The sequence below is a fragment of the Gymnodraco acuticeps genome, unplaced genomic scaffold (assembly GCF_902827175.1).
Source record: "Gymnodraco acuticeps unplaced genomic scaffold, fGymAcu1.1, whole genome shotgun sequence".
In the NCBI taxonomy this organism is placed as follows: Eukaryota; Metazoa; Chordata; class Actinopteri; order Perciformes; family Bathydraconidae; genus Gymnodraco; species Gymnodraco acuticeps.
Window position 1 is genome coordinate 457,545 of NW_022989837.1, and position 15,568 is coordinate 473,112.

General features: G+C 42.2%; 1 protein-coding gene across 1 annotated transcript in view; it reads left to right on the top strand.

The window, feature by feature from the left end:
• Positions 1-15,568, top strand: part of LOC117559080 (nucleolar protein 4-like) — a 61,777-nt gene that overhangs the window by 15,231 nt on the left and 30,978 nt on the right. Inside the window, 1 exon segment of the mRNA XM_034235732.1 lies at positions 9,691-9,846. Within this exon segment, the coding sequence (XP_034091623.1) occupies positions 9,691-9,846 (156 nt within the window).

Below are 15,568 nucleotides of genomic sequence, written 5' to 3' on the forward strand. Positions count from 1 at the left end.
CATTTTGGAATGTTTATTTCTTCTTTTATTTTGTATTGTACAATACCATGTCTTGTTATGCTGCTGCAACGCAAACATGTCCCAATAAAGTCTTATCTTATCTTCCATGACACCTGAACAGAATTAGCTTCATTTTTGTCAACATTCAAAGGTTTTATTGTCATCTGCACAAAGCTACAGTGTAGAAATGGCAATGAAATGATTCTGACCTCCAACAATGCAACATATATAATAAAATACAAAGTAAAAAGTAGTGCAAAAAGTCTACATGTCAATAGAATATGATATATATGTTGTGTTGCATGTTTTGCACGTGTGTGTTTTCGGGTTGTGTTCCTGCAGAATATCCCGTGCGCTGGATGTTTTGTTGGGGTATGTTTCAGCGGAGTGGGTGCTCCTCTCCCCACAGTGGGTGAGATTATCTAAATCCAGCGTGAATGGACCTGACACCATTGTGATGATGTCACTGGGAGGAAGAAGATGATGATGATGGTGATGGTGACTCCACCAGCGATAGATTACAGCTGTGATGATGAGGTGCAGGGTCGCCATTATTTCATTTATTATCATTACATTTAGACCGTGCTGACAGGGGGGGAGAGAGGGAGGATGGGGGGGGGAGGAGAGAAAGAGAGAGGGGCGCCGGATTAAAACAAACCCGCTCTGTGAGCTGGTTTTAGTTGCCATGGAAACGATCATTACCTCGCACTTGGGAGAGCACGAGAGGAAGGGGGGGGGGGAGAGATGGGACAGAGAGGAGAGGTGGCGGGATGAAGGAAACTGTCCTGTTTTAACATTCAGACAAACATGAGGATGGTGCTTTGATTCCCTCTGATGTCAGGTCCTCCAAGAGCAGGCACTCTCTCAGTCAGGTCATAAAGTGCAACGTCTAGCAGCGGAGGTGGAAAGCAACTACTAAGTTACTGTACTTAAGTATAATCTTCAGATTCTTCTACTCCACTACAGTTCAGAGGTCAAAATGTAATACCTTTAGTTACTTTGCTTTGAGAACACTTTCATGATCAATCATTATAAAACATATCAGATATATTATTCTGAAACTACTTTTACTGTCGTTACTTTCACTATATTTTGATGAGAATACTTTTCTACTTTCACTTGAGGAACATTTTGAATGCAGGACTTTTACTGTGACAGAGTATTCCTACACTCTGGTACTTCTACTTTTACTCAAGTACAAGATCTGAGTACTTCTACTTTTACTCAAGTACAAGATCTGAGTACTTCTACTTTTACTCAAGTACAAGACCTGAGTACTTTTACTCAAGAACAAGATCTGAGTACTTCTACTTTTACTTAAGTACATGATCTGAGTACTTCTACTTTTACTCAAGTACAAGATCTGAGTACTTCTACTTTTACTCAAGTACAAGACCTGAGTACTTCTACTTTTACTCAAGTACAAGATCTGAGTACTACTACTTTTACTCAAGTACAAGATCGGAGTACTTCTCCCCCCTCTGCTCTCAGAGTTTGCAGAGTTTGAAATAGTTGTCCCAAAGTGAATTTATTTATTTATTAACTTTCTGGGTTGCTCATGTTTGTAATAGTGATTTTTAGATGTGATTCAGGAGGAGGCACTTTGTTAGAGATGTGTCTGTTGTCTGTGTTGTTTTGGAATCTGTGTCATAATGGTAAATGGACTGTACTTATATAGTGCTTTATCCAGTCTTTAAGACCCCTCAAAGCGCTTTACATACATCATGTCATTCACCCATTCACACAGAGCAGTGTACCTTACTCTAGGACCTAACATTCACACAGAGCAGTGTACCTTACTCTAGGACCTAACATTCACACCCATTCACACAGAGCAGTGTACCTTACTCTAGGACCTAACATTCACACACCGTTGGCCATCGGGAGCAACTCAGGGTTAAGTATCTTGCCCAAGGATTCGACATGTTGAGTGCATGGGCTGGGATCGAACCCACGACCAGTCGCCCTCATAAAGGATCTGTGTCTTTTACCTGCAAACGGGTACATATAAATAACCTGAACCTGAAGACATGGAGGAAGCAGTTGGGATTTAGGACGAAATAAAAAAAACAGGCAAAAATGAAATGTCAGATCCTAGGAAGTGTGCAGAAATGTCAAAGAGAGGAGAGAGGAGAGAGGAGAGAGGAGAGAGAGGGAGGAAAGTGAGAGTCCTGAATGCTGGAGGGGGGGGATACCTTTTTGGACCGGACCCTCGTCTCACTCAAACAGAACGATCTCCCCACCTGAAACCCAATCTGCAGAAGATGCCAGAGCCGGTCTCATATCTGTAGAAGAGCTGGAAACATATTGAATAAACGTCTCCGATGCATTTTCTTATCCTATTGGGACATTTTACTTTAAATTGGAATTCTTAAAATGTTATAATTTACTTGCAAATGCGTGCATGTACCCAATTTAGACAAATAACACATAATAAGACAACTGATTTAAAAACAAAAGAAGGCCAAATATAGTAAAACCATGTAGAAATAGTAATACAATAATTTTTAAAAACATGTTTAACTAAAGTAGAAATAGTTATGGAAAGAAAGACATTGAGAATACATATACAAATGAAATAAGCAGAGGCAGAGATGTGTTGGATCCAAGCTTTGCAGGGAGGCTTTGTTTGTATTATTCGTCCTTTATATTCATATACATTCATAATGCCCACATTTACATTTGACTCGCATTAGCTCCTGGGATAAGGAAACCTCTGAGCAGAATAAATATATGAAAGTTCTGGAGAGCAGATTGATGTTGAGAAACGCCGCGCTCGATGAATAAAAAGTGCTCCTTAAATGTGATCTGGATTCTTCGCTCCACTTTACAATCGCAATCTCAATCTTTATTTATTTATATGGCTCATTTAAAAACAACCTCAGGTGACCAAAGTGCTGTACAGGGAATACATACAATATAGAATAACACAATGGGAGTCAAATAATAAAAAAGCACAATAACTAGACACATATAAAAACACATAGGCTACAAATGTAAAAACTAACCTTAAAGGGGACCTATCATGCAAAATGCACTTTGTGATGTCTTTTATACATAGGCTAACTATGTGTCCCAGTGTGACGGGGAACTCACGCAGCGTCAGGAAATAAAACCCTCTCTCTTTTCCTCCGTACCCACATCTTTTAAAAACGGGGGTACAACGAGCGGATACAGATTTGCTGCCGATTTGACGTAATTTCGGATGGTGGACCAACAGAGAGTTGCTATCAGAAACAATGCCTGACGTGTTTTGGACGTAATCTCGTCTTTGTTTACATTAGCCTCGCTAACTCTCAGAGCTAACCTGTACTGGAGAGCACATGTGTTTAAAAGGCAGGAAATAAAAAAAGAACTCACCTTGTGATAAACCCGCAAGAGAAAAAGCATTTGAGCTCCATGAGATAATCCTTGACGTGGTTTAAAAAGGATGGCGTTTTATCACAGCAGAATTGAACTTTATCTCCAGAGTTCTGAGCAGGCATTAGCTCCGCCTCCTCCCCAAGGACCCAAAATCAGCGTTTCTCTAAAGAGGGTTGAAATAGAGGGATATGAGGGATGTCTGAAATGCATGATCTGTTTGGTATTTTGAGCAAAACACTTCATAGACATGTTTTTATATCTGAGACCCATAACATATGGCTAAGAATAGCATGATAGGAGACCTTTAAAAGCGGTGAGTTTTGAGCTCTTTTGCTGTATTTCTTTGAGTTTTTGACTCAATGCAAGATATCTTTCTGACATGTTCTAAGAACCAATCGAGAACATAATCAACAATGAATATAATACTACTTAAATACTTTAGTTGCTGCCCTTTTCAACATCAGTACCACGGGCCATAAGACCGTTAAACCTTTGAAAGAACATCCATAACGTCTGTTTGCAACTTATATCAATATTCCAATGACTTGTATATAGACTATTCTGCACTATTGTATCCGTGTTATTGTGTTGCACTGTTGGAGGAGCCTGTGACCTCATATTTGCATGATCACAACTACACTGTAGCTGCTGTGCAAATGAAAAGAAAAGCCTTGAATCTTGAGTTGTTTGCCGGAGCTCTTTCCTGCAGAAATCTGAAGATCTTGTGGAAAGTGTTTTGTAAACGAGCGTTACGGGGAAAGATGGAGGCAGGGAGCAGAGTGGAAAAAGCCCCTTGTGGTGCGGAGGATGGAGGCTGTTGTCCTGGCGATATCCCACTTCCACGGCGTGTCATATGACCCTTTGCCCAGCCCACCTGCCCTGGAGAAATCAGAAAGCAGTTTCTATGGCGACAGGGTCAGCTGTTTACAGAGGCAGGATGGAGCCAGAGGTGCTGCAGCGTCCTGCGGTTATTTTTAAAACATTTCAGACGCCAAAAACCAGCGCTGGATAGGATTGTTGTAGTAAATGTATCATCATTTAAGTATAACTTCCTTCTCTGGTTTGATTTTCCCGCGGTTTGAATTCACACCTCTAATTCTCACTTCCTTAGGACAGACAGAAGGCAAGGCAAAGCAAGTTTATTTATACAGCACCTTTAAAGGTAATTCAAAGTGCTTTACAACAATGTAAGACATTAAGAAAACGGCATTTAAAAAGCAAAGATAATAAAAGAAACATTAAAAGAACAAATACATGAATGAAAGTTACCGAGCAGTTTAAGATGTGAATAGTTCAATTAAAAAGCAGCAGCAAAAAGAAAAGTCTCCAGCCTGGATTTGAAAGTAGTCAGAGTTGCAGCGGACCTGCAGGTTTCTGGGAGCTTGTTCCAGATGTTTGGAGCATAATAACTGAACTTCTCCAGCTTTAGTTCTGACTCAGGAAGTTGACCTGAACACCTGAGAGATCTGGATGGTTCATCATTTAGCAGGAGGTCAGAAATGTATTTTGGGCCTAAATCATTCAGTGCTTTATAAACCAGCAGCAGTGTTTAGAAATCAATTCTTTGAAGGTCGAAGAGACAACATTGGTTTGTAATTACCACGTCTGCAAGTTTCAACCGTCTGGCCAACACTTCCTCTCATGTAAACTGCCTTTCTGAGACCTTCCTCTTTCCCTGGCTTTTTAGTGTACAGTGTTTGTGTTAGGGAATCATTTGCTTAGATATTCAACCTTAGACAAAGTTCATCATGTTTTCACTGTCTCTTCCCGTGGCATAGGGCTACGGCCTTGGGTATTGCTGCTATCTCTCTTAAGGAGGAGCAGCTTGGGCGCATTGTTGTTGCCAGTCTGTGACCGAGCACAAGCCGCCATGAGGTAGTTCACTGTTCAGGGACGAAGGTTCCCTGGCGCTCATTCTTTCCTATGGACGAGAGTTAGATTCAGGGTCCATCATTGTTTAGTCTCACTGATGAAGAATGTTGATTATTACACTCTGAACTAGTTAAAACCTCCTACCAGAGGAAGGGTTCTTCAGGATTGATTGTGGCATCTCAACCTGTGTCAACTCGTGGCCTGTGACATGTCTTGTGAATTCTCCGGCCGAAGCTCCAAATAAACCGTCAGTGTTTGCCATCAAAGCTCCAGCTCTCCTCGTGTCTCTCTGAGTCCTGACTCCATCTGAGCTCCAGCTCTCCTCGTGTCTCTCTGAGTCCTGACTCCATCAGAGCTCCAGCTATCCTCGTGTCTCCCTGAGTCCTGACTCCATCAGAGCTCCAGCTCTCCTCGTGTCTCTCTGAGTCCTGACTCCATCAAAGCTCCAGCTCTCCTCGTGTCTCTCTGAGTCCTGACTCCATCAGAGCTCCAGCTCTCCTCGTGTCTCTCTGAGTCCTGACTCCATCAGAGCTCCAGCTCTCCTCGTGTCTCTCTGAGTCCTGACTCCATCAAAGCTCCAGCTCTCCTCGTGTCTCTCTGAGTCCTGACTCCATCAGAGCTCCAGCTCTCCTCGTGTCTCTCTGAGTCCTGACTCCATCAAAGCTCCAGCTCTCCTCGTGTCTCTCTGAGTCCTGACTCCATCAAAGCTCCAGCTCTCCTCGTGTCTCTCTGAGTCCTGACTCCATCAAAGCTCCAGCTCTCCTCGTGTCTCTCTGAGTCCTGACTCCATCAGAGCTCCAGCTCTCCTCGTGTCTCTCTGAGTCCTGACTCCATCAAAGCTCCAGCTCTCCTCGTGTCTCTCTGAGTCCTGACTCCATCAAAGCTCCAGCTCTCCTCGTGTCTCTCTGAGTCCTGACTCCATCAAAGCTCCAGCTCTCCTCGTGTCTCTCTGAGTCCTGACTCCATCAGAGCTCCAGCTCTCCTCGTGTCTCCCTGAGTCCTGACTCCATCAAAGCTCCAGCTCTCCTCGTGTCTCTCTGAGTCCTGACTCCATCAAAGCTCCAGCTCTCCTCGTGTCTCTCTGAGTCCTGACTCCATCAGAGCTCCAGCTCTCCTCGTGTCTCTCTGAGTCCTGACTCCATCAGAGCTCCAGCTCTCCTCGTGTCTCTCTGAGTCCTGACTCCATCAGAGCTCCAGCTCTCCTCGTCTCTCTGAGTCCTGACTCCATCAGAGCTCCAGCTCTCCTCGTGTCTCTGAGTCCTGACTCCATCAGAGCTCCAGCTCTCCTCGTGTCTCTCTGAGTCCTGACTCCATCAGAGCTCCAGCTCTCCTCGTGTCTCTCTGAGTCCTGACTCCATCAGAGCTCCAGCTCTCCTCGTGTCTCTCTGAGTCCTGACTCCATCAGAGCTCCAGCTCTCCTCGTCTCTCTGAGTCCTGACTCCATCAGAGCTCCAGCTCTCCTCGTGTCTCTCTGAGTCCTGACTCCATCAGAGCTCCAGCTCTCCTCGTGTCTCTCTGAGTCCTGACTCCATCAGAGCTCCAGCTCTCCTTGTGTCTCTCTGAGTCCTGACTCCAATTGCTTCAGAAGTTTCCCCCACACTTTGTATGTTCAGTAGTATGTGGTCAGATCTTGTACGAACTTGTTGGTGCAAAGACTGTCCTTTCAGCTGGAATAGAGGAACTCTGTTAGATGCTTTGACTTTGATTGACTTTATTAAATAACAATAACTTTGCTTTAAACTTCTATTGCTTGGTCACTTCTTACCAAACAGGTTGTGTGTGAAACCACCTGACCCATGAGATCTAAAAATACTTCTGAAGTTGAACTTTATTTAATTTTTTCTTCATGTTTTGTGTAATTGTTTGATTTTGGAAATTTTTCCCAACGTTTTTTTCAGTTTAATTTTTTTTTGTTTGTGTTTAATTGTGTTGTTTTCCTGAAATGACTTTAACCAGTTAAGCCCTGAGCCTGTTTTTCAGGTTTCAGGCTCGAAAATGCCACTAACACAACAAATGATATATCTTCACTTCTAAAAGGGGTAAATTAATAATTATTTTTCTCAAAGCAAGGTTACATCTGTGAGTTGGATGTAGAAGTGTCAGAATCAATATAGATGTTTTTATTTTAAAGTAAATTCAGATGGAACATAGTAAAAACATGTAAATTCTAATGTCCACCTAAAAAAAAACCTTTACTTATAGTGAAAACCACCCTTGCATGATGGGTTAGTAGACTAAAAGCTTTAGGAATCCAAACACTATAACATATAATAAGTACCCTGTATCAAGATTGATGCAAAACAAGTGAAATTTGACCTTTTTAGAGAGATTTAGAAAAATAAAGTCTAAGCGGACTCACCTCTGGGTAATTTGGGAACCATCGGTTCCATTTGAACTTTTTCACTGTAAAAATCATTGTATTACTTTGAATTATCACTATAGGTATTCATTCCATCCAAATACAACTGTTGTGAAAAAAATTAATTAAAATAAAATAAAACATAGGCTTACTCTTACAGTGTAGCCTCTGAATTAGCCCCGAGCGAAAAATGCTAACCTATTACAGCACCGAAAATCACTCCTCGCTCCCTTATTACTTATCCTAGCTGCACATCCAACACATTGTTTATGATCGCAAGGAGACACAGAATCTAACGGTGCCCACCTGAACAGCCCAACACTGAAAGATACAAACTCGCGACGTTATCAACAAAAACGTACATCAAAACAAATGGCGCTAGCGCTAATGCGCTAGGCTAACAATGACTTACCTTCCACGTTGTCTGGTCTAAACTGGTCTTCAATGGCATAAAAACGATGATGTAGTTAATCCATAGATTAATATCCAATGGGGCTGTGTCCCCTTTGAAATGTTCTGATAATCTATAAGCAATAAAACTGCAATTCCGTTATCTGCTGTCCGCTCTGTGCTCCGTGCGCTCTGGGTCCTGCTGCATTTCCTGCTTCGTTACGTTGTAAACAATAAATGAAGTGGGCTGCGTAATGTACTTAAGCTGGCTGCCATTCTTTATAATTTACGCAGGACCATATCTCTGGAACCCATTGGTCGATTCGTGTGATTTACACCTTTTTCTTAACCATCAGAACCAATGGAATCGATGGGCAGTTCCCAAATCTACGTAAACATTACCATAGCGGACGTAATAGAGAAGCAAACGAAGCATATCTGAAAGTGCAAGCCTGGACGGCAATACTTTATACCGAGTATATTGCCATAAATATGATGATTGATTATCAGTAAAAAATTCTACGTGACACAAAGACATTGGATTAACCTTGAGATGCGTTTTTATTCCGTTGAACACAACTTTTGATCACAAATCAAAAAAGGTAAGACGTAATTATTGTAATATTTTTGAAACCGGATGTTGTTTACTTTCTCTTTTCTGGCTGATAGCTCCAGGAATTCGAGGTCGGACAGTGATGACATTACATGTGTGGAATCTGTGGAGTCTCAGCTTTAAATCGTATATCTTGTTTGTGCAGTTAAGATAGTAATAAGGGCATTTCTACCGTGTGTTGTGTGTAAAAAAGCGTTAGCATTAGTTAGCATTTTTTCGCTCAATGCTAATTCAAAGGCTTGGTATTACTCTTGTGTTTTTTTTAGCTAACAATTGTTCTTATTGTCAGTTAGCGGAGTTTCTTACCTTTAAAAGGGTATGAAACATTAATAGTTTCATAAATGTTAAGAAGCCCTGAGACATGTGAGAAAAAAAAAACTGTGGGAGGGGTCCACTGGGGGGACCTTCGGGCTTAACTGGTTAAAAGGTATTCTGAAATAGTTTTTTGTTTTGTAAAATGTTCTTTATCTTTCTTTGTGTTTTCTGCGACGTCGTGTGTTTTTGTGAAATGTTTTGTCTTTTTGTAATATGTTGTGTTTTGATATATTTTGTTGTTTTCCGAAATGTTGTTTAACTTTTGTTGATATTGTTTTTCGATATGTATTTGTGTTTTCTAAAATGTTTTAGATTCAAGATTCAAAGGTTTTAATGTCATACGCAAATAAGCTACAGTGTATAAATGGTCCCGAGCTCCTCCAACAATGCAACATAGTTATTTAAGACATAAAACAATAAAACAAAAAGTCAATTTATACGTGATTTGTAGTGTTTGTTTAAATGTTTGTTTCTGAAATATTTGTCTTTTTGAAAATGTTTGAAATGATCTTAATAAATAAATCTAGCTGAGATTCTCCCACTGTCTGATTTCTTCCTTTAACTCTGACAAAAGCATTTTTCAATGTATTACAATCACTTTTAGAGGACGTAGCTCACAAATGGTGCAAAGTCATTCCGCAAAGTTCACCTCAGCGTGTTCGTGCGACTTTCCTCTTTTCAAACAAACCATAAATTAAGACTTTAGAACAAACGGGTGACCCTGATATCTTTGAGTCAGTCGGGACATTAAACTAACCTCTCCTTGTCTGTGTTTCAGTGCTCAGATGGGAATTCAGCCCAGGACAACTCCTCCCTGAAACGTGTAGCCGTGGTGGAGGACTTCTTCGACATCATCTATGCGATGCACGTGGAGATGGGCGCTGATCCTGGACGAGCCCCAAAGCACGCCGGGCAGAAGAAGACGTACAAAGCTGTGAGTAAACCCAACCACATAATAAGAACCAGAGATGGCAAAGTACACGCATCCTTTACTCAAGTAGAAGTACAGATACTCGTGTTTAAAAATACTCTAGTAAAAGTAGAAGTAGCCTACTGACTAAACGTCTTTACTCAAGTCAAAGTACAGAGGTTTTGAAATGTCCTTCAGTAAAAAGTACCCATAGCTAGCAGCTGTTTTAAAGAGTACCTGACCTCCCTTTATATTAATAGAACAATAATGTCATTGTTAGCTAATGAATGTTTCCATGCTGAACAACGGCAACATGACAACGTTTCCATTGGTCCCTCTTCTTTAGAGAAGACCAGGAAATGATGGATACGCGGATCGTGTTAAAAAAAACCCACTTTTTTCTGTGTCCTTGAATGCACCTTTCACACCAAAGAAAATCCCTTATGTGTAAACCTTTCAAATGCAAAGGTGTTATTGTCATATGCACAAAGCTACAGTGTAGAAATGGCAATGAACTTCTTCTGACCTGAGCTCCTCCAACAATGCAATATAATAAAATACTAAATAAAATAAAAAAGAAACCTTCTTGGTAATAAATATGATTCTGATGTGGGGTAACAATCGGAGGTGTGGCGTCCTGCAGAATGAGGGTCTTTGTGTGCAGCTGTAGCGCAGAGTTGGGGGATGTTAGCAGGACCCCTCACCCCTTAGGATGGGAGACAGATATTCCTCCCGCCCTGTAGAGGTCCTGTCATGTCTCATAGCGTGAACCCTTTTGAGGAGCAGCTTCAGTGGGGCAGGGCATAATATGGAGCTGTCACTGTGGCCTTCTGGGAGCCCAACGCTGCTCTGGGTGGCCTTCTTCCTCTCGGATGGCTTAAGGGTGGGTGGGGGGGTCGGTGGGGGGGGGGGGGCACCCTGCTGTGGCTCCATGGTCACGTGAAGGTCGGCGTTTTACAGGGAAATGCCAGAGGAGGGGTGAGGGTGAGGAGGGGAGGGTGGCACGGCAGAAACAGAGAGGCAAAGAGGTGGAGATTTCACCTGAGAGAGGGAGGTGGGAAGTAGAGGAGTACAAATACTTCGTTACTGTAGCCTACCTAAGTACATTTTCAGTACTTTACTCCACTACTTATTTTTCTGACGACTTTTTACTTTGACTTCTTACATGTTGAACACAAATACCTGTACTTTCTACTTCTCACATGTTGAACACAAATACCTGTACTTTCTACTTCTTACATGTTGAACTCAAATACCTGTACTTTCTACTTCTTACATGTTGAACTCAAATACCTGTACTTTCTACTTCTTACATGTTGAACACAAATACCTGTACTTTCTACTTCTCACATTTTCCAAACAGGCTGGTTGCTTTAGTTTGAATGTGTGTTTGGTGGCGTGATCATTATTCTTTAGAGTCATTGCGTTTCCAAAGTGCTGATTCTCTGTCTGTTACATTAGATGAAAATAAGGAGCCCCTCTGAGAGAGATTTGGTTACAAAGAACACAATGGTGCTCTAGGAGGAGATTCAGGTGATAAGGGGGTGGGGGGGCTTAGGGTTACATGTTGATGTAGAAGAGACATGAAGAAGAGGGGACACATGTTGATGTAGAAGAGATATGAAGAAGAGGGGACACATGTTGATGTAGAGGAGACATGAAGAAGAGGGGACACATGTTGATGTAGAAGAGACATGAAGAAGAGGGGACACATGTTGATGTAGAAGAGACATGAAGAAGAGGGGACACATGTTGATGTAGAAGAGACATGAAGAAGAGGGGACACATGTTGATGTAGAAGAGACATGAAGAAGAGGGGACACATGTTGATGTAGAAGAGACATGAAGAAGAGGGGACACATGTTGATGTAGAAGAGACATGAAGAAGAGGGGACACATGTTGATGTAGAAGAGACATGAAGAAGAGGGGACACATGTTGATGTAGAAGAGACATGAAGAAGAGGGGACACATGTTGATGTAGAAGAGACATGAGAAGAGGGGACACATGTTGATGTAGAAGAGACATGAAGAAGAGGGGACACATGTTGATGTAGAAGAGACATGAAAGAAGAGGGGACACATGTTGATGTAGAAGAGACATGAAGAAGAGGGGACACATGTTGATGTAGAAGAGACATGAAGAAGAGGGGACACATGTTGATGTAGAAGAGACATGAGGAAGAGGGGACACATGTTGATGTAGAAGAGACATGGAGAAGAGGGGACACATGTTGATGTAGAAGAGACATGAAGAAGAGGGGACACATGTTGATGTAGAAGAGACATGAAGAAGAGGGGACACATGTTGATGTAGAAGAGACATGAAGAAGAGGGACACATGTTGATGTAGAAGAGACATAAAGAAGAGGGGACACATGTTGATGTAGAAGAGACATGAAGAAGAGGGGACACATGTTGATGTAGAAGAGACATAAAGAAGAGGGGTCACATGTTGATGTAGAAGAGACATGAAGAAGAGGGGACACATGTTGATGTAGAAGAGACATGAAGAAGAGGGGACACATGTTGATGTAGAAGAGACATGAAGAAGAGGGGACACATGTTGATGTAGAAGAGACATGAAGAAGAGGGGACACATGTTGATGTAGAAGAGACATGAAGAAGAGGGGACACATGTTGATGTAGAAGAGACATGAAGAAGAGGGGACACATGTTGATGTAGAAGAGACATGAAGAAGAGGGGACACATGTTGATGTAGAAGAGACATGAAGAAGAGGGGACACATGTTGATGTAGAAGAGACATGAAGAAGAGGGGACACATGTTGATGTAGAAGAGACATGAAGAAGAGGGGACACATGTTGATGTAGAAGAGACATGAAGAAGAGGGGACACATGTTGATGTAGAAGAGACATGAAGAAGAGGGGACACATGTTGATGTAGAAGAGACATGAGGAAGAGGGGACACATGTTGATGTAGAAGAGACATGGAGAAGAGGGGACACATGTTGATGTAGAAGAGACATGAAGAAGAGGGGACACATGTTGATGTAGAAGAGACATGAAGAAGAGGGGACACATGTTGATGTAGAAGAGACATGAAGAAGAGGGGACACATGTTGATGTAGAAGAGACATAAAGAAGAGGGGACACATGTTGATGTAGAAGAGACATGAAGAAGAGGGGACACATGTTGATGTAGAAGAGACATAAAGAAGAGGGGTCACATGTTGATGTAGAAGAGACATGAAGAAGAGGGGGACACATGTTGATGTAGAAGAGACATGAAGAAGAGGGGACACATGTTGATGCAGAAGAGACATGAAGAAGAGGGGACACATGTTGATGTAGAAGAGACATGAAGAAGAGGGGACACATGTTGATGTAGAAGAGACATGAAGAAGAGGGGACACATGTTGATGTAGAAGAGACATGAGAAGAGGGGACACATGTTGATGTAGAAGAGACATGAGGAAGAGGGGACACATGTTGATGTAGAAGAGACATGAAGAAGAGGGGACACATGTTGATGTAGAAGAGACATGAGGAAGAGGGGACACATGTTGATGAAGAAGAGACATGAAGAAGAGGGGACACATGTTGATGTAGAAGAGACATAAAGAAGAGGGGTCACATGTTGATGTAGAAGAGACATGAAGAAGAGGGGACACATGTTGATGTAGAAGAGACATGAAGAAGAGGGGACACATGTTGATGCAGAAGAGACATGAAGAAGAGGGGACACATGTTGATGTAGAAGAGACATGAAGAAGAGGGGACACATGTTGATGTAGAAGAGACATGAAGAAGAGGGGACACATGTTGATGTAGAAGAGACATGAAGAAGAGGGGACACATGTTGATGTAGAAGAGACATGAAGAAGAGGGGACACATGTTGATGTATAAGAGACATGAAGAAGAGGGGACACATGTTGATGTAGAAGAGACATGAAGAAGAGGGGACACATGTTGATGTAGAAGAGACATGAAGAAGAGGGGACACATGTTGATGTAGAAGAAACATGAAGAAGAGGGGACACATGTTGATGTAGAAGAGACATGAAGAAGAGGGGACACATGTTGATGAAGAAGAGGGGACAAATGTTGATGTAGAAGAGACATGAAGAAGAGGGGACAAATGTTGATGTAGAAGAGACATGAAGAAGAGGGGACACATGTTGATGTAGAAGAGACATGAAGAAGAGGGGACAAATGTTGATGTAGAAGAGACATGAAGAAGAGGGGACACATGTTGATGTAGAAGAGACATGAGGAAGAGGGGACACATGTTGATGTAGAAGAGACATGAAGAAGAGAGGACACATGTTGATGTAGAAGAGACATGAAGAAGAGGGGACACATGTTGATGTAGAAGAGACATGGAGAAGAGGGGACACATGGTGATGTAGAAGAGACATGGAGAAGAGGGGACACATGGTGATGTAGAAGAGACATGAAGAAGAGGGGACATATGTTGATGAAGAAGAGACATGGAGAAGAGGGGACACATGTTGATGTAGAAGAGACACGAAGAAGAGGGGACACATGGTGATGTAGAAGAGACATGAAGAAGAGGGGACACATGTTGATGTAGAAGAGACACGAAGAAGAGGGGACACATGGTGATGTAGAAGAGACATGAAGAAGAGGGGACACATGTTGATGTAGAAGAGACATGAAGAAGAGGGGACACATGTTGATGTAGAGAGACATGAAGAAGAGGGGACACATGTTGATGTAGAAGAGACATGAAGAAGAGGGGACACATGTTGATGTAGAAGAGACATGAAGAAGAGGGGACACATGTTGATGAAGAAGAGACATGAAGAAGAGGGGACACATGTTGATGTAGAAGAGACATGAAGAAGAGGGGACACATGTTGATGTAGAAGAGACATGAAGAAGAGGGGGACACATGTTGATGTAGAAGAGACATGAGGAAGAGGGGACACATGTTGATGTAGAAGAGACATGAAGAAGAGGGGACACATGTTGATGTAGAAGAGACATGAAGAAGAGGGGACACATGTTGATGTAGAAGAGACATGAAGAAGAGGGGACACATGTTGATGTAGAAGAGACATGAGGAAGAGGGGACACATGTTGATGTAGAAGAGACATGAAGAAGAGGGGACACATGTTGATGTAGAAGATACATGAAGAAGAGGGGACACATGTTGATGAAGAAGAGACATGAAGAAGAGGGGACACATGTTGATGTAGAAGAGACATGAAGAAGAGGGGACACATGTTGATGTAGAAGAGACATGAAGAAGAGGGGACACATGTTGATGTAGAAGAGACATGAAGAAGAGGGGACAAATGTTGATGTAGAAGAGACATGAAGAAGAGGGGACACATGGTGATGTAGAAGAGACATGAAGAAGAGGGGACACATGTTGATGTAGAAGAGACACGAAGAAGAGGGGACACATGGTGATGTAGAAGAGACATGAAGAAGAGGGGACATATGTTGATGAAGAAGAGACATGGAGAAGAGGGGACACATGTTGATGTAGAAGAGACACGAAGAAGAGGGGACACATGTTGATGTAGAAGAGACATGAAGAAGAGGGGACACATGTTGATGTAGAAGAGACACGAAGAAGAGGGGACACATGGTGATGTAGAAGAGACATGAAGAAGAGGGGACACATGTTGATGTAGAAGAGACATAAAGAAGAGGGGACACATGTTGATGTAGAAGAGACATGGAGAAGAGGGGACACATGTTGATGTAGAAGAGACATGGAGAAGAGGACTTTACATAATAGGTGACCT